At 44.1% G+C, this 24,604-nt stretch overlaps 1 protein-coding gene across 1 annotated transcript in view; it reads left to right on the top strand.

The window, feature by feature from the left end:
- Positions 1 to 24,604, top strand: part of LOC310857222 (mucin-2-like) — a gene marked incomplete at its 5' end in the record, with an annotated part of 77,845 nt that overhangs the window by 29,084 nt on the left and 24,157 nt on the right. The window contains 8 exons of the mRNA XM_083762832.1: positions 365 to 604; positions 1,689 to 1,845; positions 2,498 to 2,626; positions 4,068 to 4,215; positions 4,790 to 4,833; positions 5,329 to 5,571; positions 6,416 to 6,561; positions 7,996 to 8,142. Of these exons, the coding sequence (XP_083618958.1) occupies positions 365 to 604; positions 1,689 to 1,845; positions 2,498 to 2,626; positions 4,068 to 4,215; positions 4,790 to 4,833; positions 5,329 to 5,571; positions 6,416 to 6,561; positions 7,996 to 8,142 (1,254 nt within the window). The remainder of the gene's footprint in view (positions 1 to 364; positions 605 to 1,688; positions 1,846 to 2,497; positions 2,627 to 4,067; positions 4,216 to 4,789; positions 4,834 to 5,328; positions 5,572 to 6,415; positions 6,562 to 7,995; positions 8,143 to 24,604) is intronic.

Raw genomic sequence — 24,604 nt, 5'->3', positions numbered from 1 at the left:
GATTTGTCAGGTCTACTGGCAACAAGCCCACAAAATAATGCTACTTACACACACTACAAATGCTACTTACACACACTACAACTCGCTTACAATTCGCGAACCTGGCACCACTCTACCCCGTCTTCTAATTGGCTATGGACCTCCACACTAGCTCTCAGCCCCTCCCCCTAAGTCGGCAAGTATTTGAGTTGTGCAAAGAGAACCAATATAATCTGAAATTGGAACGATCTAGAGAATAAATTGGAACGATCCTGTCTGTCTGTCACTGTAACTGCCATAGTTTTAGAGACACCTGCATCACAGGCCATAGAACTTCAGTGACCTCCGGTGGTGACCCTATAGCTGTGTTGTTTTTCCTCCTCAGGGTCGCGTGTGCGGTCTGTGCGGGAACTACGACGGCAACAGCAAGAACGACTTCACCACGCGCGGCTCGGAGACGGTGGTGGACGCCGTGGCGTTCGGCAACAGCTGGAAGACGGCGGCCTCCTGTCCCGACGCCATGGCGACCGGCGACGCCTGCTCGGCCAATCCCTACAGGGCGGCCTGGGCCCAGAGACAGTGCAGCATCGTCAACAGTGACGCCTTCCACGCCTGCCATTCTATGGTAACTTATCCCATTCTGACCTGAGATCAGATTCACACGAGGTTTCCACTGGACACACACACTGGTCTGATGAACCCATTCTGACCTGAGATCAGATTCTAAAAAAATGTCAGTCGTTCTTCGATTTTTGAAAAAATAGCAGACCTACAAGCTCGTATCGCGCCACTCGGTGGCGCGATATGAGCTTGTAGATCTGCTATTTTTAAATAGCTAAAGCATGACATGATGCTAACACCAAAATGGGTTCCCGTTCAGAATGGGTTATGTGATAAGCAGCACGCACGCGCACGCACACACACACACGCAGTCACACAGTCACACGCACGCACGCACGCAATATGCTTACAGTAATACAGTAGATGTGGGAGGTAACTCATATGACAGCCCAATATCGCCTACATTATGCAGCATAAACATAGTAATAACTGTGAGCACAGGCAATAACCTGCATGTTTTATAGGCCACAAGCCATAAGTAACAGATTGACGTATTGTATGTACGTATTTGTTATATTTTATGTCTTAGTTGTTAGTTCACTCAAAACATGACTTATTTATTATCATTTACACACCCTATTATGAAGCATTGAATTTGTGGAGGTTGTCCTAATTTGATGACCGTGTCACCGATCACGGTCGCAGAGACAGCTCCACAGCTGTTTAAACTTTGAAACTCTGCATACACTTCACAGTAGAGAACTTCACACACTCTGTTCTTTTGCACTTATTCTATTCTAACCCCTTAAAACTATCTCTTTCATTCTCACTCCTTTTTTTACCACTCTGCCTATCTGTGTTTTTTGTGATAGCTTGTTTCTGTTTGTCTGCATTGTCTTTCTTACTCTGTGGGTACTTTTAAGACCTGGTGATCTGAATTTTTAATCAGGCAGAAACAAATAGACCACTCACTGAGTGCTCTACTTGGATCCCCCTGCTGGACTGAGATCAAGGCTTTAATTAAAGCATCAGGCAGTATATAACTGCTCTCAGATCACTGAGATCTCTCCCACGGCTAGAAGGCTGTTGTTGCAACCAATCAGATTGCTTCCTCGAAGCGACCTGTTAATGTATAATGTGTGTTTCAGGTGGACCCGGCGGCGTACTATGCCTCCTGCGTCACGGACTCGTGTGCGTGTGACACGGGCGGAGACTGCGAGTGCTTCTGCACGGCCGTGGCCGCCTACGCCAAGGCCTGCAACGAGGCGGGGGCCTGCGTCAACTGGAGGACCCCCAAAGTCTGCCGTAAGGAGGCCGTCCATCACTCCTATTACACAGTATACTTGCATGAATATGAATGGGCTTGCATGTGCATTTTTATTTACATCAGGATATCATAATAACATGTCTCTTTAACACAATCGGCGCCGGGATTTCTTTCAAAATAGCAGCTCGGGGTGCTGCGCAGATATGGCAGCTTTTACTCTGAAAGCCCCCCCCCCCCCCCCCTTTCGTTCCGTACAAAATTCGGGAGGCATAATGTTGCTTGCTTACCTCGCTATGATTGCGATAAAGTCGCTGGATAATCCCTCACGTTCATAGTTTGAACGAGAGGCGTGTTGAAGTCAGAAATGAAGAGCTTATAGTATATCCATCTGGTCAAAACCACGGAGAGCTACGAGCCTTTCTTTCTGAGCGGTAAACAGGGAGGTGAACGACAGCAAGGAGTATGGTGCAGAAGGAGAGGCCAACCACCCCCAAAACAGAAAATAAAAATCTGAATATTTTTCTCTCATTTGATATTAATGAAAATGTGCTATAGGACGTGTCCTCGCAATCCATCGGTTGGATTATCTATGACGTTACCACACGTCCTATACTAAATGGGTTAAGAACTGGATTATTTTGTATCATATTCCTGTGGAGTAACACACGCTTCTCTGCTCCCTCCTCACAGCCATCTTCTGTGACTACTACAACTACCCCAGTGGTTGTGAGTGGCATTACAAGCCTTGCGGTGCACCGTGCATGAAGTCGTGCAGGAACCCGTCGGGAAACTGTTCCAGCCTCATCACTGCACTGGAAGGTGAGATGAACGTCCATGCATTTGTGCCCCGTTCTAGCCTCCTTGCGCTGGCTCCCATTTCAGACTGGGCCCTCTATGGTCAGGCACAATTTACCTGCTCCCACCCTTATGTTGCCGGTCTCTGCGATCCTCATCCCAGTGTCTGCTGGGTATGTATCAAAGTCTTCGTCACATACGTTACCGCAGTGAAATTTATTCTCCGCATTTGACCCATCTCTTGGAGCGGTGAGCCGCAGCGAGCGCCACACTCGGGAAACATTTGATTAGTCGATTTGACCCCCCCCCCCAAATCCAACCCGATGACGCTGAGCGCCAAGCAGGGAGGCATTGGGTCTATGGTATGACCCGGCCAGGGATCGAACCCCGACCTCCCAGATTTACACTCTAACCACAAGGCCACTGTCTGGCACAAGACTCGCACAGACTTAAAGGGCAAATTCACCTTTTGCAACCAGATCTTATTTGAATGATGTTTAGAACACAATAAACACTTTCCTGGGGTTTTTATGTGTGTAACATAATGAATAGATCTTTCATTAAAGTCACACCTCCACACAGCCTCCCACAATCTCCACAAGGAGGGGCAGTGTACCAAAGCATTATGGTCATTGTAGGAATTCAGCAATCCAGACAAGCCCTAGTCATCACACACAGACTGGCCATAGATAGGGTGCACATTTAAAAATGTGCTACTGTTATCTACTACAAACACTATTAACATGGAGGGCTCCATTTTCGTCACAGCTAAACCCCTTATCCCTAAACTTCTTTTTTTTTTACAATTTTGCGAAACATTTTTGAATAGTTAAAATGGCCAGTCTACAACCTCACAACGTGTCAATGTAGATTGGCTAGTTGAACAATTCAAAAACTATTTCAAAATAGTAAAAGAAGGCAAAGACGTTTAGGGGTAAGGGGTTTAGCGGTGACGAAAATGGAGCCCATGAGTGACTGCAGTTTCTTTCAGCAGTGAAATGTCCCTTTAACCCATTCTGAACGGGAACCCATTTTGGTGTCAGCATCATGTTATGCTTTAGCTATTGAAAAATAGCAGATCTACAAGCTCATAGCGCGCCACAGAGTGGCTATTTTTGAAAAATCGAAGAATGACTGACATTTTTAGAATCTGATCTCAGGTCAGAGTGGGTTAATCAGACCAGTGTGTGTCCAGTGGAAAACATTGTATGAATCTGATCTCAGGTCAGAATGGAAAGCTCTCCCCCTAGACCAGGGATGATGGAATCGAGGGCCACAATATTTCCACACTCACTCCAGAGGGCCACATTGCATAATCTGTCGGGGCAGAAACCGACAGTATATGCTGAATTAAATAATAAATAAACTTTTTGGGCCGGAAATAACGGTGCCCTGACATATTCATATCGTTGAATCCCTATTGCCACAGACAGTGAACGATTGTGTGTGTGTGACCGTTTTCCAGGCTGCTATCCTCAGTGTCCTCCCAGCCAGCCATACTTTGACGAGGACGCCATGAAGTGTGTGTCCAGGGAACAGTGTGGATGCTTCGGCCACCAGGGAACCCATTACGTCATCGGCGGCAAGGTGCCCTCCGAGAACTGCCACACCTGGTACGTCGCGTACAAACAATCACACCACTGCACAAATACAATTTGACCATATTGTCAAGGTCAAGTTTATTGATATGTCTCAAGCTGGGCAATTCATTTTACAGCAGATAATAAAAGCTCTAAAAGACGGAATACAGTAAACATACAACAACAACAACGACGAGAGACATACATATACATTATCACAAGATACAGATCATTACCTATAAATATAAAGTGCAACTAGAGCCAAAGTTAAAGTGCACCAAGTGTATTCAGTAGATTGTCTCATTTTGAGCAGAATCTGTCAGATCTGTATGTAGGCTGTGAGTAAAAGTAATACAAAATATATTTTGTATTATTTGTATTATTTATACTGTCTGGTGAGGTGCAATTTTATGTTTTAGAAGAACATATATGCAAATCATCTCGTCCTTGTTGTGATCAGTGTTTTATTCCACAGCATCTTAACCTATACTTGAAAAAGGTGCCCAATGCAACAGCTCAAATCATAACATTGATTGATTTGAGCTCAAAGACAGAGAAAACTTTGCAAAGAAAAGATTCTAACCACAACTCTCCTCTAATTTCAAAGCTCATGTACCATGTCTGGGATCAGCTGCATCTACGATGTGAACAGTAAGGAAAATATATTTGCATTGATATCGCTTCCACAATCACACAACATGAAGATTCGTGTTTACCACAGAGTTAAAGGAGAATTCCATACTATAAGGCTTTCTTACCTTTATTTGTAGTTGTTACGTCAAAGAGGTCCAGGTGTTATTTTGTGCAAAAGTGCATTATTGGCTATTTATTAGGGGAAATGGCCAATAATGCAATAATTGCACAAAAACCCAACCCCCATTGAGGGCTTATAGTATAAGCCCTCAATGGGGGTTGGGTTTTTGTATAATTTTGCTTATTTCCATCCAAATAAGTAGTAAAGTGTGCCGCTTGGGATACTATTTACATTATGAAGAGAAGATATAAAAATAAATTGATTTTTGAACGATGGAAATAAGCCAATTAGCACAACACCCCATAGCCCCGTAAAGGTAAGAAAGCCTTCTAGTATATGGATACTCTCCTCCAACCTCTTCTTTCCGTATATTATTTCCTGTGTCTATATAGGCTGCACATGCTCCTATAACGGCCAAACCTACCATTACGGCGCCACCATCTACAACACCACGGACGGAGATGACGGCTGCATGACAGCTGTGTGCTCGGCCAACGGCACCATCCACAAGAGCATCTATCCATGCCCAACGACCACGCCCATGCCTTCTACCACCCCGCTGACCACACCCATCACAACCACAGCCGTCTTCACCACAACGCAGCCCACAACTATCTTCACTTTCACCACACCCGGTGAGGTTGCAATTTTAGAACAGTTTTAGAACAGTGGTTCCCAAAAGGTGGGGTCCGGGGGGACCCCCAGGGGTTCTTGAGGGAGTTCCAAGGGGCTCCCCCAAGCTAAATGATAGTTTGGAACCAAGTGGATCCTTATGGGTCTGTAACTATGACGGGTCCATTTGGTTCCATTTGTACACTCTCAAGAGTTAAATTTACAATATAAATTGGGGGTCCCAGAGAATGAAATGGCATTCAATGGGGGTCCGTAGACTTCGGCCTACTGTATGTCTGGCAAAGCTGTGTAATTCTTCTGTTTCTTGGCAAGTTCACACTTGTATAGGAGACTGTCTCAATGTGATGCTAATGTTGAAATAAATGTTATGAGGATGCTAATAAAACATTCAGGGCAAACAGATTCTACAATTCAAATACTGTACATGTGGCCATTTAAAACATTGGTTCCCAAACGTTTTAGCTCGATATCCAAAGGACTTTCTCCCCGGGGCCCAAACTAGTGAAAATAGCAGATTATTTTGTTACTTTCTGGCCTTGACAGCCCATGCATCCAAACATAAAAGTCCTATCTGATTGCATTAAACAACATTAAACAATGTTAAACTCACTTTGCATGTTGCTTTGCCACTCGATGTGCACTCGATGACTTTAAGCATGCGCATACCCTCTATTTACTCAATAGATCTGACCAAATAATTCCTAATAGTTTGAGAAAAAATCATTAAAAAGATGGCATTCTTTAGCACAAATAAGCTGTCAATCTCTATGACAAAACAGCTTCAGGTTTTGTTTTCTTCTTCATCATTTTTCAACGTTTTTTTTCTGTTTTATTTTTCCCAAACAGAATCACTGATTACCACAACAATACCTATGGTGAATGTGACAACTGCCAAACCTGTTGTAACGACAATCTCTGTACGGACCACAGCTATCCCTGAAACAACAGTTACTTCCAAGCCCATTGTTGAAACCTCGACCACAATTGTACCGGTAACAACAACAACCAAGCCTGTTGAAACAACCACAAAGGGAACATCTCAGACTGTATCAACAACAAAGCCACCGAAAGTAGTAACAACTGGTCCAACCACAGCTTCTACCACAGTTATAACAACAATTACAACTACACCACCTTCAACAACAACGCCTACCACAACAGAAACAACTACAGGACCCTGCGAAACCGTGTGCGACTGGTCCAACTGGATCAACTCTGACTACCCAGAGTTTGGTCCTGACGGTGGGGACAACGAAACAATCAAGAACATAATCAAGCATGGTTTCGATATCTGTGAGAAACCGATGGCAGTGCAGTGCCAGACTGTCAAAGGACTTCCAATATCTCAGACGGGACAAAAGGTCATATGCAACAACAACGTTGGGCTGTTATGCCAGAATGATCAACAAACATCCCCACCCCTATGTTTAGACTATGAAATCAAAGTGAAGTGCTGCAAGAAAATGAACTGCCCCACCACTACTTCCAAGCCCACTGTTGAAACCTCAACTACAATTTTACCAGTAACAATAACAACAAAGGAAACCACGCCTGTTGAAACAACCACAAAGGAAACAACATCTCAGACTGTATCAACAACGCCAAAAGTAGTAACAACTGGTCCAACCACAGCTTCTACCACAGTTATTCATGAAACCACCACCTCTGTTCCCGAAACCACAACAAGCCCAGAAACAACAATTACTTCCAAGCCCACTGTTGAAACCTCGACCACAATTGTACCGCTAACAACAACAACAAAGGAAACAACGCCTGTTGAAACAACCACAAAGGAAACAACATCTCAGTCTGTATCAACAACAAAGCCACCGAAAGTAGTAACAACTGGTCCAACCACAGCTTCTACCACTGTTATTCATGAAACAACAACTTCTGTTCCCGAGACCACAACTAGCCCAGAAACATCAGTTACTTCCAAACCCACTGTTGAAACCTCGACTACCATTGTACCAGTAACAACAACAAAGGAAACAACGCCTGTTGAAACAACCACAAAGGAAACAACATCTCAGTCTGTATCAACAACAAAGCCACCAAAGGTAGTAACAACTGGTCCAACCACAGCATCTACCACGGTTATTCATGAAACAACCACTTCTGTACCTGTAGTTACAGCAACTGTCCCAGAGACAACTGTTGTTACTCCAAAACCAATTGTTGTAATCACGACAACTAGTGTACCAACAACATCGACAACAAAGGAAACAACCACTTCTACCACAGTTATTCGTGAAACCACAACCTCTGTTCCCGAGACCACAACTAGCCCAGAGACATCAGTTACTTCCAAGCCCACTGTTGAAACCTCGACTACAATTGTACCAGTAACAACAACAACAAAGGAAACAACGCCTGTTGAAACAACCACAAAGGAAACAACATCTCAGACTGTATCAACAACAAAGCCACCGAAAGTAGTAACAACTGGTCCAACGACAGCTTCCACCACAGTTATTCGTGAAACCACGACCTCTGTTCCCGAGACCACAACTAGCCCAGAAACATCAATTACTTCCAAGCCCACTGTTGAAACCTCGACCACAATTGTACCAGTAACAACAACAACAGAGGAAACAACGCCTGTTGAAACAACCACAAAGGAAACAACATCTCAGTCTGTATCAACAACAAAGCCACCGAAAGTAGTAACAACTGGTCCAACCACAGCTTCTACCACAGTTATTCGTGAAACCACGACCTCTGTTCCCGAGACCACAACTAGCCCAGAAACATCAATTACTTCCAAGCCCACTGTTGAAACCTCGACTACAATTGTACCAGTAACAACAACAACAAAGGAAACAACACCTGTTGAAACAACCACAAAGGAAACAACATCTCAGACTGTATCAACAACAAAGCCACCGAAAGTAGTAACAACTGGTCCAACGACAGCTTCCACCACTGTTATTCGTGAAACCACGACCTCTGTTCCCGAGACCACAACTAGCCCAGAAACATCAATTACTTCCAAGCCCACTGTTGAAACCTCGACCACAATTGTACCAGTAACAACAACAACAGAGGAAACAACGCCTGTTGAAACAACCACAAAGGAAACAACATCTCAGTCTGTATCAACAACAAAGCCACCGAAAGTAGTAACAACTGGTCCAACCACAGCTTCTACCACAGTTATTCGTGAAACCACGACCTCTGTTCCCGAGACCACAACTAGCCCAGAAACATCAATTACATCCAAGCCCACTGTTGAAACCTCAACTACAATTGTACCAGTAACAACAACAACAAAGGAAACAACACCTGTTGAAACAACCACAAAGGAAACAACATCTCAGACTGTATCAACAACAAAGCCACCGAAAGTAGTAACAACTGGTCCAACCACAGCTTCTACCACAGTTATTCGTGAAACCACGACCTCTGTTCCCGAGACCACAACTAGCCCAGAAACATCAATTACTTCCAAGCCCACTGTTGAAACCTCGACTACAATTGTACCAGTAACAACAACAACAAAGGAAACAACACATGTTGAAACAACATCTCAGACTGTATCAACAACAAAGCCACCAAAAGTAGTAACAACTGGTCCAACGACAGCTTCCACCACTGTTATTCGTGAAACCACGACCTCTGTTCCCGAGACCACAACTAGCCCAGAAACATCAATTACTTCCAAGCCCACTGTTGAAACCTCAACCACAATTGTACCAGTAACAACAACAACAAAGGAAACAACGCCTGTTGAAACAACCACAAAGGAAACAACATCTCAGTCTGTATCAACAACAAAGCCACCGAAAGTAGTCACAACTGGTCCAACCACAGCTTCCACCACAGTTATTCGTGAAACCACGACCTCTGTTCCCGAGACCACAACTAGCCCAGAAACATCAATTACATCCAAGCCCACTGTTGAAACCTCGACTACAATTGTACCAGTAACAACAACAACAGAGGAAACAACGCCTGTTGAAACAACCACAAAGGAAACAACATCTCAGACTGTATCAACAACAAAGCCACCGAAAGTAGTAACAACTGGTCCAACCACAGCTTCTACCACAGTTATTCGTGAAACCACGACCTCTGTTCCCGAGACCACAACTAGCCCAGAAACATCAATTACTTCCAAGCCCACTGTTGAAACCTCGACTACAATTGTACCAGTAACAACAACAACAAAGGAAACAACACCTGTTGAAACAACCACAAAGGAAACAACATCTCAGACTGTATCAACAACAAAGCCACCGAAAGTAGTAACAACTGGTCCAACGACAGCTTCCACCACAGTTATTCGTGAAACCACGACCTCTGTTCCCGAGACCACAACTAGCCCAGAAACATCAATTACTTCCAAGCCCACTGTTGAAACCTCGACCACAATTGTACCAGTAACAACAACAACAGAGGAAACAACGCCTGTTGAAACAACCACAAAGGAAACAACATCTCAGTCTGTATCAACAACAAAGCCACCGAAAGTAGTAACAACTGGTCCAACCACAGCTTCTACCACAGTTATTCGTGAAACCACGACCTCTGTTCCCGAGACCACAACTAGCCCAGAAACATCAATTACTTCCAAGCCCACTGTTGAAACCTCGACTACAATTGTACCAGTAACAACAACAACAAAGGAAACAACACCTGTTGAAACAACCACAAAGGAAACAACATCTCAGACTGTATCAACAACAAAGCCACCAAAAGTAGTAACAACTGGTCCAACGACAGCTTCCACCACTGTTATTCGTGAAACCACGACCTCTGTTCCCGAGACCACAACTAGCCCAGAAACATCAATTACTTCCAAGCCCACTGTTGAAACCTCGACCACAATTGTACCAGTAACAACAACAACAAAGGAAACAACGCCTGTTGAAACAACCACAAAGGAAACAACATCTCAGTCTGTATCAACAACAAAGCCACCGAAAGTAGTAACAACTGGTCCAACCACAGCTTCTACCACAGTTATTCGTGAAACCACGACCTCTGTTCCCGAGACCACAACTAGCCCAGAAACATCAATTACATCCAAGCCCACTGTTGAAACCTCGACTACAATTGTACCAGTTACAACAACAACAACAGAGGAAACAACGCCTGTTGAAACAACCACAAAGGAAACAACATCTCAGACTGTATCAACAACAAAGCCACCGAAAGTAGTAACAACTGGTCCAACCACAGCTTCTACCACAGTTATTCGTGAAACCACGACCTCTGTTCCCGAGACCACAACTAGCCCAGAAACATCAATTACTTCCAAGCCCACTGTTGAAACCTCGACTACAATTGTACCAGTAACAACAACAACAAAGGAAACAACACCTGTTGAAACAACCACAAAGGAAACAACATCTCAGACTGTATCAACAACAAAGCCACCGAAAGTAGTAACAACTGGTCCAACGACAGCTTCCACCACTGTTATTCGTGAAACCACGACCTCTGTTCCCGAGACCACAACTAGCCCAGAAACATCAATTACTTCCAAGCCCACTGTTGAAACCTCGACCACAATTGTACCAGTAACAACAACAGAGGAAACAACGCCTGTTGAAACAACCACAAAGGAAACAACATCTCAGTCTGTATCAACAACAAAGCCACCGAAAGTAGTAACAACTGGTCCAACCACAGCTTCTACCACAGTTATTCGTGAAACCACGACCTCTGTTCCCGAGACCACAACTAGCCCAGAAACATCAATTACATCCAAGCCCACTGTTGAAACCTCGACTACAATTGTACCAGTAACAACAACAACAAAGGAAACAACACCTGTTGAAACAACCACAAAGGGAACAACATCTCAGACTGTATCAACAACAAAGCCACCGAAAGTATTAACAACTGGTCCAACGACAGCTTCCACCACAGTTATTCGTGAAACCACGACCTCTGTTCCCGAGACCACAACTAGCCCAGAAACATCAATTACTTCCAAGCCCACTGTTGAAACCTCGACCACAATTGTACCAGTAACAACAACAACAGAGGAAACAACGCCTGTTGAAACAACCACAAAGGAAACAACATCTCAGTCTGTATCAACAACAAAGCCACCGAAAGTAGTAACAACTGGTCCAACCACAGCTTCTACCACAGTTATTCGTGAAACCACGACCTCTGTTCCCGAGACCACAACTAGCCCAGAAACATCAATTACTTCCAAGCCCACTGTTGAAACCTCGACTACAATTGTACCAGTAACAACAACAACAAAGGAAACAACACCTGTTGAAACAACCACAAAGGAAACAACATCTCAGTCTGTATCAACAACAAAGCCACCGAAAGTAGTAACAACTGGTCCAACCACAGCTTCTACCACAGTTATTCGTGAAACCACGACCTCTGTTCCCGAGACCACAACTAGCCCAGAAACATCAATTACATCCAAGCCCACTGTTGAAACCTCGACTACAATTGTACCAGTAACAACAACAACAAAGGAAACAACACCTGTTGAAACAACCACAAAGGAAACAACATCTCAGACTGTATCAACAACAAAGCCACCGAAAGTAGTAACAACTGGTCCAACGACAGCTTCCACCACAGTTATTCGTGAAACCACGACCTCTGTTCCCGAGACCACAACTAGCCCAGAAACATCAATTACTTCCAAGCCCACTGTTGAAACCTCGACCACAATTGTACCAGTAACAACAACAACAGAGGAAACAACGCCTGTTGAAACAACCACAAAGGAAACAACATCTCAGTCTGTATCAACAACAAAGCCACCGAAAGTAGTAACAACTCGTCCAACCACAGCTTCTACCACAGTTATTCGTGAAACCACGACCTCTGTTCCCGAGACCACAACTAGCCCAGAAACATCAATTACTTCCAAGCCCACTGTTGAAACCTCGACTACAATTGTACCAGTAACAACAACAACAAAGGAAACAACACCTGTTGAAACAACCACAAAGGAAACAACATCTCAGACTGTATCAACAACAAAGCCACCGAAAGTAGTAACAACTGGTCCAACGACAGCTTCCACCACTGTTATTCTTGAAACCACGACCTCTGTTCCCGAGACCACAACTAGCCCAGACACATCAATTACTTCCAAGCCCACTGTTGAAACCTCGACCACAATTGTACCAGTAACAACAACAACAGAGGAAACAACGCCTGTTGAAACAACCACAAAGGAAACAACATCTCAGTCTGTATCAACAACAAAGCCACCGAAAGTAGTAACAACTGGTCCAACCACAGCTTCTACCACAGTTATTCGTGAAACCACGACCTCTGTTCCCGAGACCACAACTAGCCCAGAAACATCAATTACTTCCAAGCCCACTGTTGAAACCTCGACTACAATTGTACCAGTAACAACAACAACAAAGGAAACAACACCTGTTGAAACAACCACAAAGGAAACAACATCTCAGACTGTATCAACAACAAAGCCACCGAAAGTAGTAACAACTGGTCCAACGACAGCTTCCACCACAGTTATTCGTGAAACCACGACCTCTGTTCCCGAGACCACAACTAGCCCAGAAACATCAATTACTTCCAAGCCCACTGTTGAAACCTCGACCACAATTGTACCAGTAACAACAACAACAGAGGAAACAACGCCTGTTGAAACAACCACAAAGGAAACAACATCTCAGTCTGTATCAACAACAAAGCCACCGAAAGTAGTAACAACTGGTCCAACCACAGCTTCTACCACAGTTATTCGTGAAACCACGACCTCTGTTCCCGAGACCACAACTAGCCTAGAAACATCAATTACATCCAAGCCCACTGTTGAAACCTCGACTACAATTGTACCAGTAACAACAACAACAAAGGAAACAACACCTGTTGAAACAACCACAAAGGAAACAACATCTCAGACTGTATCAACAACAAAGCCACCGAAAGTAGTAACAACTGGTCCAACGACAGCTTCCACCACAGTTATTCGTGAAACCACGACCTCTGTTCCCGAGACCACAACTAGCCCAGAAACATCAATTACTTCCAAGCCCACTGTTGAAACCTCGACCACAATTGTACCAGTAACAACAACAACAGAGGAAACAACGCCTGTTGAAACAACCACAAAGGAAACAACATCTCAGTCTGTATCAACAACAAAGCCACCGAAAGTAGTAACAACTCGTCCAACCACAGCTTCTACCACAGTTATTCGTGAAACCACGACCTCTGTTCCCGAGACCACAACTAGCCCAGAAACATCAATTACTTCCAAGCCCACTGTTGAAACCTCGACTACAATTGTACCAGTAACAACAACAACAAAGGAAACAACACCTGTTGAAACAACCACAAAGGAAACAACATCTCAGACTGTATCAACAACAAAGCCACCGAAAGTAGTAACAACTAGTCCAACGACAGCTTCCACCACTGTTATTCTTGAAACCACGACCTCTGTTCCCGATACCACAACTAGCCCAGACACATCAATTACTTCCAAGCCCACTGTTGAAACCTCGACTACAATTGTACCAGTAACAACAACAACAGAGGAAACAACGCCTGTTGAAACAACCACAAAGGAAACAACATCTCAGTCTGTATCAACAACAAAGCCACCGAAAGTAGTAACAACTGGTCCAACCACAGCTTCTACCACAGTTATTCGTGAAACCACGACCTCTGTTCCCGAGACCACAACTAGCCCAGAAACATCAATTACTTCCAAGCCCACTGTTGAAACCTCGACTACAATTGTACCAGTAACAACAACAACAAAGGAAACAACACCTGTTGAAACAACCACAAAGGAAACAACATCTCAGTCTGTATCAACAACAAAGCCACCGAAAGTAGTAACAACTGGTCCAACCACAGCTTCTACCACAGTTATTCGTGAAACCACGACCTCTGTTCCCGAGACCACAACTAGCCCAGAAACATCAATTACATCCAAGCCCACTGTTGAAACCTCGACTACAATTGTACCAGTAACAACAACAACAAAGGAAACAACACCTGTTGAAACAACCACAAAGGAAACAACATCTCAGACTGTATCAACAACAAAGCCACCGAAAGTAGTAACAACTGGTCCAACGACAGCTTCCACCACAGTTATTCGTGAAACCACGACCTCTGTTCCCGAGACCACAACTAGCCCAGAAACATCAATTACTTCCAAGCCCACTGTTGAAACCTCGACCACAATTGTACCAGTAACAACAACAACAGAGGAAACAACGCCTGTTGAAACAACCACAAAGGAAACAACATCTCAGTCTGTATCAACAACAAAGCCACCGAAAGTAGTAACAACTCGTCCAACCACAGCTTCTACCACAGTTATTCGTGAAACCACGACCTCTGTTCCCGAGACCACAACTAGCCCAGAAACATCAATTACTTCCAAGCCCACTGTTGAAACCTCGACTACAATTGTACCAGTAACAACAACAACAAAGGAAACAACACCTGTTGAAACAACCACAAAGGAAACAACATCTCAGACTGTATCAACAACAAAGCCACCGAAAGTAGTAACAACTGGTCCAACGACAGCTTCCACCACTGTTATTCTTGAAACCACGACCTCTGTTCCCGAGACCACAACTAGCCCAGACACATCAATTACTTCCAAGCCCACTGTTGAAACCTCGACCACAATTGTACCAGTAACAACAACAACAGAGGAAACAACGCCTGTTGAAACAACCACAAAGGAAACAACATCTCAGTCTGTATCAACAACAAAGCCACCGAAATTAGTAACAACTGGTCCAACCACAGCTTCTACCACAGTTATTCGTGAAACCACGACCTCTGTTCCCGAGACCACAACTAGCCCAGAAACATCAATTACTTCCAAGCCCACTGTTGAAACCTCGACTACAATTGTACCAGTAACAACAACAACAAAGGAAACAACACCTGTTGAAACAACCACAAAGGAAACAACATCTCAGACTGTATCAACAACAAAGCCACCGAAAGTAGTAACAACTGGTCCAACGACAGCTTCCACCACAGTTATTCGTGAAACCACGACCTCTGTTCCCGAGACCACAACTAGCCCAGAAACATCAATTACTTCCAAGCCCACTGTTGAAACCTCGACCACAATTGTACCAGTAACAACAACAACAGAGGAAACAACGCCTGTTGAAACAACCACAAAGGAAACAACATCTCAGTCTGTATCAACAACAAAGCCACCGAAAGTAGTAACAACTGGTCCAACCACAGCTTCTACCACAGTTATTCGTGAAACCACGACCTCTGTTCCCGAGACCACAACTAGCCTAGAAACATCAATTACATCCAAGCCCACTGTTGAAACCTCAACTACAATTGTACCAGTAACAACAACAACAAAGGAAACAACACCTGTTGAAACAACCACAAAGGAAACAACATCTCAGACTGTATCAACAACAAAGCCACCGAAAGTAGTAACAACTGGTCCAACGACAGCTTCCACCACAGTTATTCGTGAAACCACGACCTCTGTTCCCGAGACCACAACTAGCCCAGAAACATCAATTACTTCCAAGCCCACTGTTGAAACCTCGACCACAATTGTACCAGTAACAACAACAACAGAGGAAACAACGCCTGTTGAAACAACCACAAAGGAAACAACATCTCAGTCTGTATCAACAACAAAGCCACCGAAAGTAGTAACAACTCGTCCAACCACAGCTTCTACCACAGTTATTCGTGAAACCACGACCTCTGTTCCCGAGACCACAACTAGCCCAGAAACATCAATTACTTCCAAGCCCACTGTTGAAACCTCGACTACAATTGTACCAGTAACAACAACAACAAAGGAAACAACACCTGTTGAAACAACCACAAAGGAAACAACATCTCAGACTGTATCAACAACAAAGCCACCGAAAGTAGTAACAACTGGTCCAACGACAGCTTCCACCACTGTTATTCTTGAAACCACGACCTCTGTTCCCGAGACCACAACTAGCCCAGACACATCAATTACTTCCAAGCCCACTGTTGAAACCTCGACCACAATTGTACCAGTAACAACAACAACAGAGGAAACAACGCCTGTTGAAACAACCACAAAGGAAACAACATCTCAGTCTGTATCAACAACAAAGCCACCGAAAGTAGTAACAACTGGTCCAACCACAGCTTCTACCACAGTTATTCGTGAAACCACGACCTCTGTTCCCGAGACCACAACTAGCCCAGAAACATCAATTACTTCCAAGCCCACTGTTGAAACCTCGACTACAATTGTACCAGTAACAACAACAACAAAGGAAACAACACCTGTTGAAACAACCACAAAGGAAACAACATCTCAGACTGTATCAACAACAAAGCCACCGAAAGTAGTAACAACTGGTCCAATGACAGCTTCCACCACAGTTATTCGTGAAACCACGACCTCTGTTCCCGAGACCACAACTAGCCCAGAAACATCAATTACTTCCAAGCCCACTGTTGAAACCTCGACCACAATTGTACCAGTAACAACAACAACAGAGGAAACAACGCCTGTTGAAACAACCACAAAGGAAACAACATCTCAGTCTGTATCAACAACAAAGCCACCGAAAGTAGTAACAACTGGTCCAACCACAGCTTCTACCACAGTTATTCGTGAAACCACGACCTCTGTTCCCGAGACCACAACTAGCCTAGAAACATCAATTACATCCAAGCCCACTGTTGAAACTTCGACTACAATTGTACCAGTAACAACAACAACAAAGGAAACAACACCTGTTGAAACAACCACAAAGGAAACAACATCTCAGACTGTATCAACAACAAAGCCACCGAAAGTAGTAACAACTGGTCCAACGACAGCTTCCACCACAGTTATTCGTGAAACCACGACCTCTGTTCCCGAGACCACAACTAGCCCAGAAACATCAATTACTTCCAAGCCCACTGTTGAAACCTCGACCACAATTGTACCAGTAACAACAACAACAGAGGAAACAACGCCTGTTGAAACAACCACAAAGGAAACAACATCTCAGTCTGTATCAACAACAAAGCCACCGAAAGTAGTAACAACTGGTCCAACCACAGCTTCTACCACAGTTATTCGTGAAACCACGACCTCTGTTCCCGAGACCACAACTAGCCCAGAAACATCAATTACTTCCAAGCCCACTGTTGAAACCTCAACTACAATTGTACCAGTAACAACAACAACAAAGGAAACAACACCTGTTGAAACAACCACAAAGGGAACAACATCTCAGACTGTATCAACAACAAAGCCACCGAAAGTAGTAACAACTGGTCCAACGACAGCTTCCACCACAGTTATTCGTGAAACCACGACCTCTGTTCCCGAGACCACAACTAGCCCAGAAACATCAATTACTTCCAAGCCCACTGTTGAAACCTCGACCACAATTGTACCAGTAACAACAACAACAGAGGAAACAACGCCTGTTGAAACAACCACAAAGGAAACAACATCTCAGTCTGTATCAACAACAAAGCCACCGAAAGTAGTAACAACTGGTCCAACCACAGCTTCTACCACAGTTATTCGTGAAACCACGACCTCTGTTCCCGAGACCACAACTAGCCCAGAAACATCAATTACTTCCAAGCCCACTGTTGAAACCTCGACTACAATTGTACCAGTAACAACAACAACAAAGGAAACAACACCTGTTGAAACAACCACAAAGGAAACAACATCTCAGTCTGTATCAACAACAAAGCCACCGAAAGTAGTAACAACTGGTCCAACCACAGCTTCTACCACAGTTATTCGTGAAACCACGACCTCTGTTCCCGAGACCACAACTAGCCCAGAAACATCAATTACATCCAAGCCCACTGTTGAAACCTCGACTACAATTGTACCAGTAACAACAACAACAAAGGAAACAACACCTGTTGAAACAACCACAAAGGAAACAACATCTCAGACTGTATCAACAACAAAGCCACCGAAAGTAGTAACAACTGGTCCAACGACAGCTTCCACCACAGTTATTCGTGAAACCACGACCTCTGTTCCCGAGACCACAACTAGCCCAGAAACATCAATTACTTCCAAGCCCACTGTTGAAACCTCGACCACAATTGTACCAGTAACAACAACAACAGAGGAAACAACGCCTGTTGAAACAACCACAAAGGAAACAACATCTCAGTCTGTATCAACAACAAAGCCACCGAAAGTAGTAACAACTCGTCCAACCACAGCTTCTACCACAGTTATTCGTGAAACCACGACCTCTGTTCCCGAGACCACAACTAGCCCAGAAACATCAATTACTTCCAAGCCCACTGTTGAAACCTCGACTACAATTGTACCAGTAACAACAACAACAAAGGAAACAACACCTGTTGAAACAACCACAAAGGAAACAACATCTCAGACTGTATCAACAACAAAGCCACCGAAAGTAGTAACAACTGGTCCAACGACAGCTTCCACCACTGTTATTCTTGAAACCACGACCTCTGTTCCCGAGACCACAACTAGCCCAGACACATCAATTACTTCCAAGCCCACTGTTGAAACCTCGACCACAATTGTACCAGTAACAACAACAACAGAGGAAACAACGCCTGTTGAAACAACCACAAAGGAAACAACATCTCAGTCTGTATCAACAACAAAGCCACCAAAAGTAGTAACAACTGGTCCAACCACAGCTTCTACCACAGTTATTCGTGAAACCACGACCTCTGTTCCCGAGACCACAACTAGCCCAGAAACATCAATTACTTCCAAGCCCACTGTTGAAACCTCGACTACAATTGTACCAGTAACAACAACAACAAAGGAAACAACACCTGTTGAAACAACCACAAAGGAAACAACATCTCAGACTGTATCAACAACAAAGCCACCGAAAGTAGTAACAACTGGTCCAACGACAGCTTCCACCACAGTTATTCGTGAAACCACGACCTCTGTTCCCGAGACCACAACTAGCCCAGAAACATCAATTACTTCCAAGCCCACTGTTGAAACCTCGACCACAATTGTACCAGTAACAACAACAACAGAGGAAACAACGCCTGTTGAAACAACCACAAAGGAAACAACATCTCAGTCTGTATCAACAACAAAGCCACCGAAAGTAGTAACAACTGGTCCAACCACAGCTTCTACCACAGTTATTCGTGAAACCACGACCTCTGTTCCCGAGACCACAACTAGCCTAGAAACATCAATTACATCCAAGCCCACTGTTGAAACCTCGACTACTATTGTACCAGTAACAACAACAACAAAGGAAACAACACCTGTTGAAACAACCACAAAGGAAACAACATCTCAGACTGTATCAACAACAAAGCCACCGAAAGTAGTAACAACTGGTCCAACGACAGCTTCCACCACAGTTATTCGTGAAACCACGACCTCTGTTCCCGAGACCACAACTAGCCCAGAAACATCAATTACTTCCAAGCCCACTGTTGAAACCTCGACCACAATTGTACCAGTAACAACAACAACAGAGGAAACAACGCCTGTTGAAACAACCACAAAGGAAACAACATCTCAGTCTGTATCAACAACAAAGCCACCGAAAGTAGTAACAACTGGTCCAACCACAGCTTCTACCACAGTTATTCGTGAAACCACGACCTCTGTTCCCGAGACCACAACTAGCCCAGAAACATCAATTACTTCCAAGCCCACTGTTGAAACCTCGACTACAATTGTACCAGTAACAACAACAACAAAGGAAACAACACCTGTTGAAACAACCACAAAGGAAACAACATCTCAGTCTGTATCAACAACAAAGCCACCGAAAGTAGTAACAACTGGTCCAACCACAGCTTCTACCACAGTTATTCGTGAAACCACGACCTCTGTTCCCGAGACCACAACTAGCCCAGAAACATCAATTACATCCAAGCCCACTGTTGAAACCTCGACTACAATTGTACCAGTAACAACAACAACAAAGGAAACAACACCTGTTGAAACAACCACAAAGGAAACAACATCTCAGACTGTATCAACAACAAAGCCACCGAAAGTAGTAACAACTGGTCCAACGACAGCTTCCACCACAGTTATTCGTGAAACCACGACCTCTGTTCCCGAGACCACAACTAGCCCAGACACATCAATTACTTCCAAGCCCACTGTTGAAACCTCGACCACAATTGTACCAGTAACAACAACAACAGAGGAAACAACGCCTGTTGAAACAACCACAAAGGAAACAACATCTCAGTCTGTATCAACAACAAAGCCACCGAAAGTAGTAACAACTGGTCCAACCACAGCTTCTACCACAGTTATTCGTGAAACCACGACCTCTGTTCCCGAGACCACAACTAGCCCAGAAACATCAATTACTTCCAAGCCCACTGTTGAAACCTCGACTACAATTGTACCAGTAACAACAACAACAAAGGAAACAACACCTGTTGAAACAACCACAAAGGAAACAACATCTCAGACTGTATCAACAACAAAGCCACCGAAAGTAGTAACAACTGGTCCAACCACAGCTTCTACCACAGTTATTCGTGAAACCACGACCTCTGTTCCCGAGACCACAACTAGCCCAGAAACATCAATTACTTCCAAGCCCACTGTTGAAACCTCGACTACAATTGTACCAGTAACAACAACAACAAAGGAAACAACACCTGTTGAAACAACCACAAAGGAAACAACATCTCAGACTGTATCAACAACAAAGCCACCGAAAGTAGTAACAACTGGTCCAACGACAGCTTCCACCACAGTTATTCGTGAAACCACGACCTCTGTTCCCGAGACCACAACTAGCCCAGAAACATCAATTACTTCCAAGCCTACTGTTGAAACCTCGACCACAATTGTACCAGTAACAACAACAACAAAGGAAACAACGCCTGTTGAAACAACCACAAAGGAAACAACATCTCAGTCTGTATCAACAACAAAGCCACCGAAAGTAGTAACAACTGGTCCAACCACAGCTTCTACCACAGTTATTCGTGAAACCACGACCTCTGTTCCCGAGACCACAACTAGCCCAGAAACATCAATTACTTCCAAGCCCACTGTTGAAACCTCGACTACAATTGTACCAGTAACAACAACAACAAAGGAAACAACACCTGTTGAAACAACCACAAAGGAAACAACATCTCAGTCTGTATCAACAACAAAGCCACCGAAAGTAGTAACAACTGGTCTAACCACAGCTTCTACCACAGTTATTCGTGAAACCACCACCTCTGTTCCCGAGACCACAACTAGCCCAGCAACAGAAATTACTTCCAAGCCCACTGTTGAAACCTCGACCACAATTGTACCAGTTACAACAACAACAAAGGAAACAACACCTGTTGAAACAACCACAAAGGAAAAAACATCTCAGACTGTATCAACGACAAAGCCACCGAAAGTAGTAACAACTGGTCCAACGACAGCTTCTACCACAGTTATTCGTGAAACCACGACCTCTGTTCCCGAGACCTCAACTAGCCCAGAAACAATTACTTCCATGCCCACTGTTGAAACCTCGACTACAATTGTACCAGTAACAACAGCAACAACAAAGGAAACAACACCTGTTGAAACAACCACAAAGGAAACAACATCTCAGTCTGTATCAACAACAAAGCCACCGAAAGTAGTAACAACTGGTCCAACCACAGCTTCTACCACAGTTATTCGTGAAACCACGACCTCTGTTCCCGAGACCACAACTAGCCCAGAAACATCAATTACATCCAAGCCCACTGTTGAAACCTCGACTACAATTGTACCAGTAACAACAACAACAAAGGAAACAACACCTGTTGAAACAACCACAAAGGAAACAACATCTCAGACTGTATCAACAACAAAGCCACCGAAAGTAGTAACAACTGGTCCAACGACAGCTTCCACCACAGTTATTCGTGAAACCACAACCTCTGTTCCCGAGACCACAACTAGCCCAGAAACATCAATTACTTCCAAGCCCACTGTTGAAACCTCGACCACAATTGTACCAGTAACAACAACAACAGAGGAAACAACGCCTGTTGAAACAACCACAAAGGAAACAACATCTCAGTCTGTATCAACAACAAAGCCACCGAAAGTAGTAACAACTCGTCCAACCACAGCTTCTACCACAGTTATTCGTGAAACCACGACCTCTGTTCCCGAGACCACAACTAGCCCAGAAACATCAATTACTTCCAAGCCCACTGTTGAAACCTCGACTACAATTGTACCAGTAACAACAACAACAAAGGAAACAACACCTGTTGAAACAACCACAAAGGAAACAACATCTCAGACTGTATCAACAACAAAGCCACCGAAAGTAGTAACAACTGGTCCAACGACAGCTTCCACCACTGTTATTCGTGAAACCACGACCTCTGTTCCCGAGACCACAACTAGCCCAGACACATCAATTACTTCCAAGCCCACTGTTGAAACCTCGACCACAATTGTACCAGTAACAACAACAACAGAGGAAACAACGCCTGTTGAAACAACATCTCAGTCTGTATCAACAACAAAGCCACCGAAAGTAGTAACAACTGGTCCAACCACAGCTTCTACCACAGTTATTCGTGAAACCACGACCTCTGTTCCCGAGACCACAACTAGCCCAGAAACATCAATTACTTCCAAGCCCACTGTTGAAACCTCGACTACAATTGTACCAGTAACAACAACAACAAAGGAAACAACACCTGTTGAAACAACCACAAAGGAAACAACATCTCAGACTGTATCAACAACAAAGCCACCGAAAGTAGTAACAACTGGTCCAACGACAGCTTCCACCACAGTTATTCGTGAAACCACGACCTCTGTTCCCGAGACCACAACTAGCCCAGAAACATCAATTACTTCCAAGCCCACTGTTGAAACCTCGACCACAATTGTACCAGTAACAACAACAACAGAGGAAACAACGCCTGTTGAAACAACCACAAAGGAAACAACATCTCAGTCTGTATCAACAACAAAGCCACCGAAAGTAGTAACAACTGGTCCAACCACAGCTTCTACCACAGTTATTCGTGAAACCACAACCTCTCTTCCCGAGACCACAACTAGCCCAGAAACATCAATTACTTCCAAGCCCACTGTTGAAACCTCGACTACAATTGTACCAGTAACAACAACAACAAAGGAAACAACACCTGTTGAAACAACCACAAAGGAAACAACATCTCAGACTGTATCAACAACAAAGCCACCGAAAGTAGTAACAACTGGTCCAACGACAGCTTCCACCACAGTTATTCGTGAAACCACGACCTCTGTTCCCGAGACCACAACTAGCCCAGAAACATCAATTACTTCCAAGCCTACTGTTGAAACCTCGACCACAATTGTACCAGTAACAACAACAACAAAGGAAACAACGCCTGTTGAAACAACCACAAAGGAAACAACATCTCAGTCTGTATCAACAACAAAGCCACCGAAAGTAGTAACAACTGGTCCAACCACAGCTTCTACCACAGTTATTCGTGAAACCACGACATCTGTTCCCGAGACCACAACTAGCCCAGAAACATCAATTACTTCCAAGCCCACTGTTGAAACCTCGACTACAATTGTACCAGTAACAACAACAACAAAGGAAACAACACCTGTTGAAACAACCACAAAGGAAACAACATCTCAGTCTGTATCAACAACAAAGCCACCGAAAGTAGTAACAACTGGTCTAACCACAGCTTCTACCACAGTTATTCGTGAAACCACCACCTCTGTTCCCGAGACCACAACTAGCCCAGCAACAGAAATTACTTCCAAGCCCACTGTTGAAACCTCGACCACAATTGTACCAGTTACAACAACAACAAAGGAAACAACACCTGTTGAAACAACCACAAAGGAAAAAACATCTCAGACTGTATCAACGACAAAGCCACCGAAAGTAGTAACAACTGGTCCAACGACAGCTTCTACCACAGTTATTCGTGAAACCACGACCTCTGTTCCCGAGACCTCAACTAGCCCAGAAACAATTACTTCCATGCCCACTGTTGAAACCTCGACTACAATTGTACCAGTAACAACAGCAACAACAAAGGAAACAACACCTGTTGAAACAACCACAAAGGAAACAACATCTCAGTCTGTATCAACAA

This window comes from Protomyctophum parallelum (genome assembly GCF_964188405.1).
Source record: "Protomyctophum parallelum genome assembly, chromosome: 4".
In the NCBI taxonomy this organism is placed as follows: domain Eukaryota; kingdom Metazoa; phylum Chordata; class Actinopteri; order Myctophiformes; family Myctophidae; genus Protomyctophum; species Protomyctophum parallelum.
This window is presented reverse-complemented; position numbering and strand designations above follow the sequence as displayed.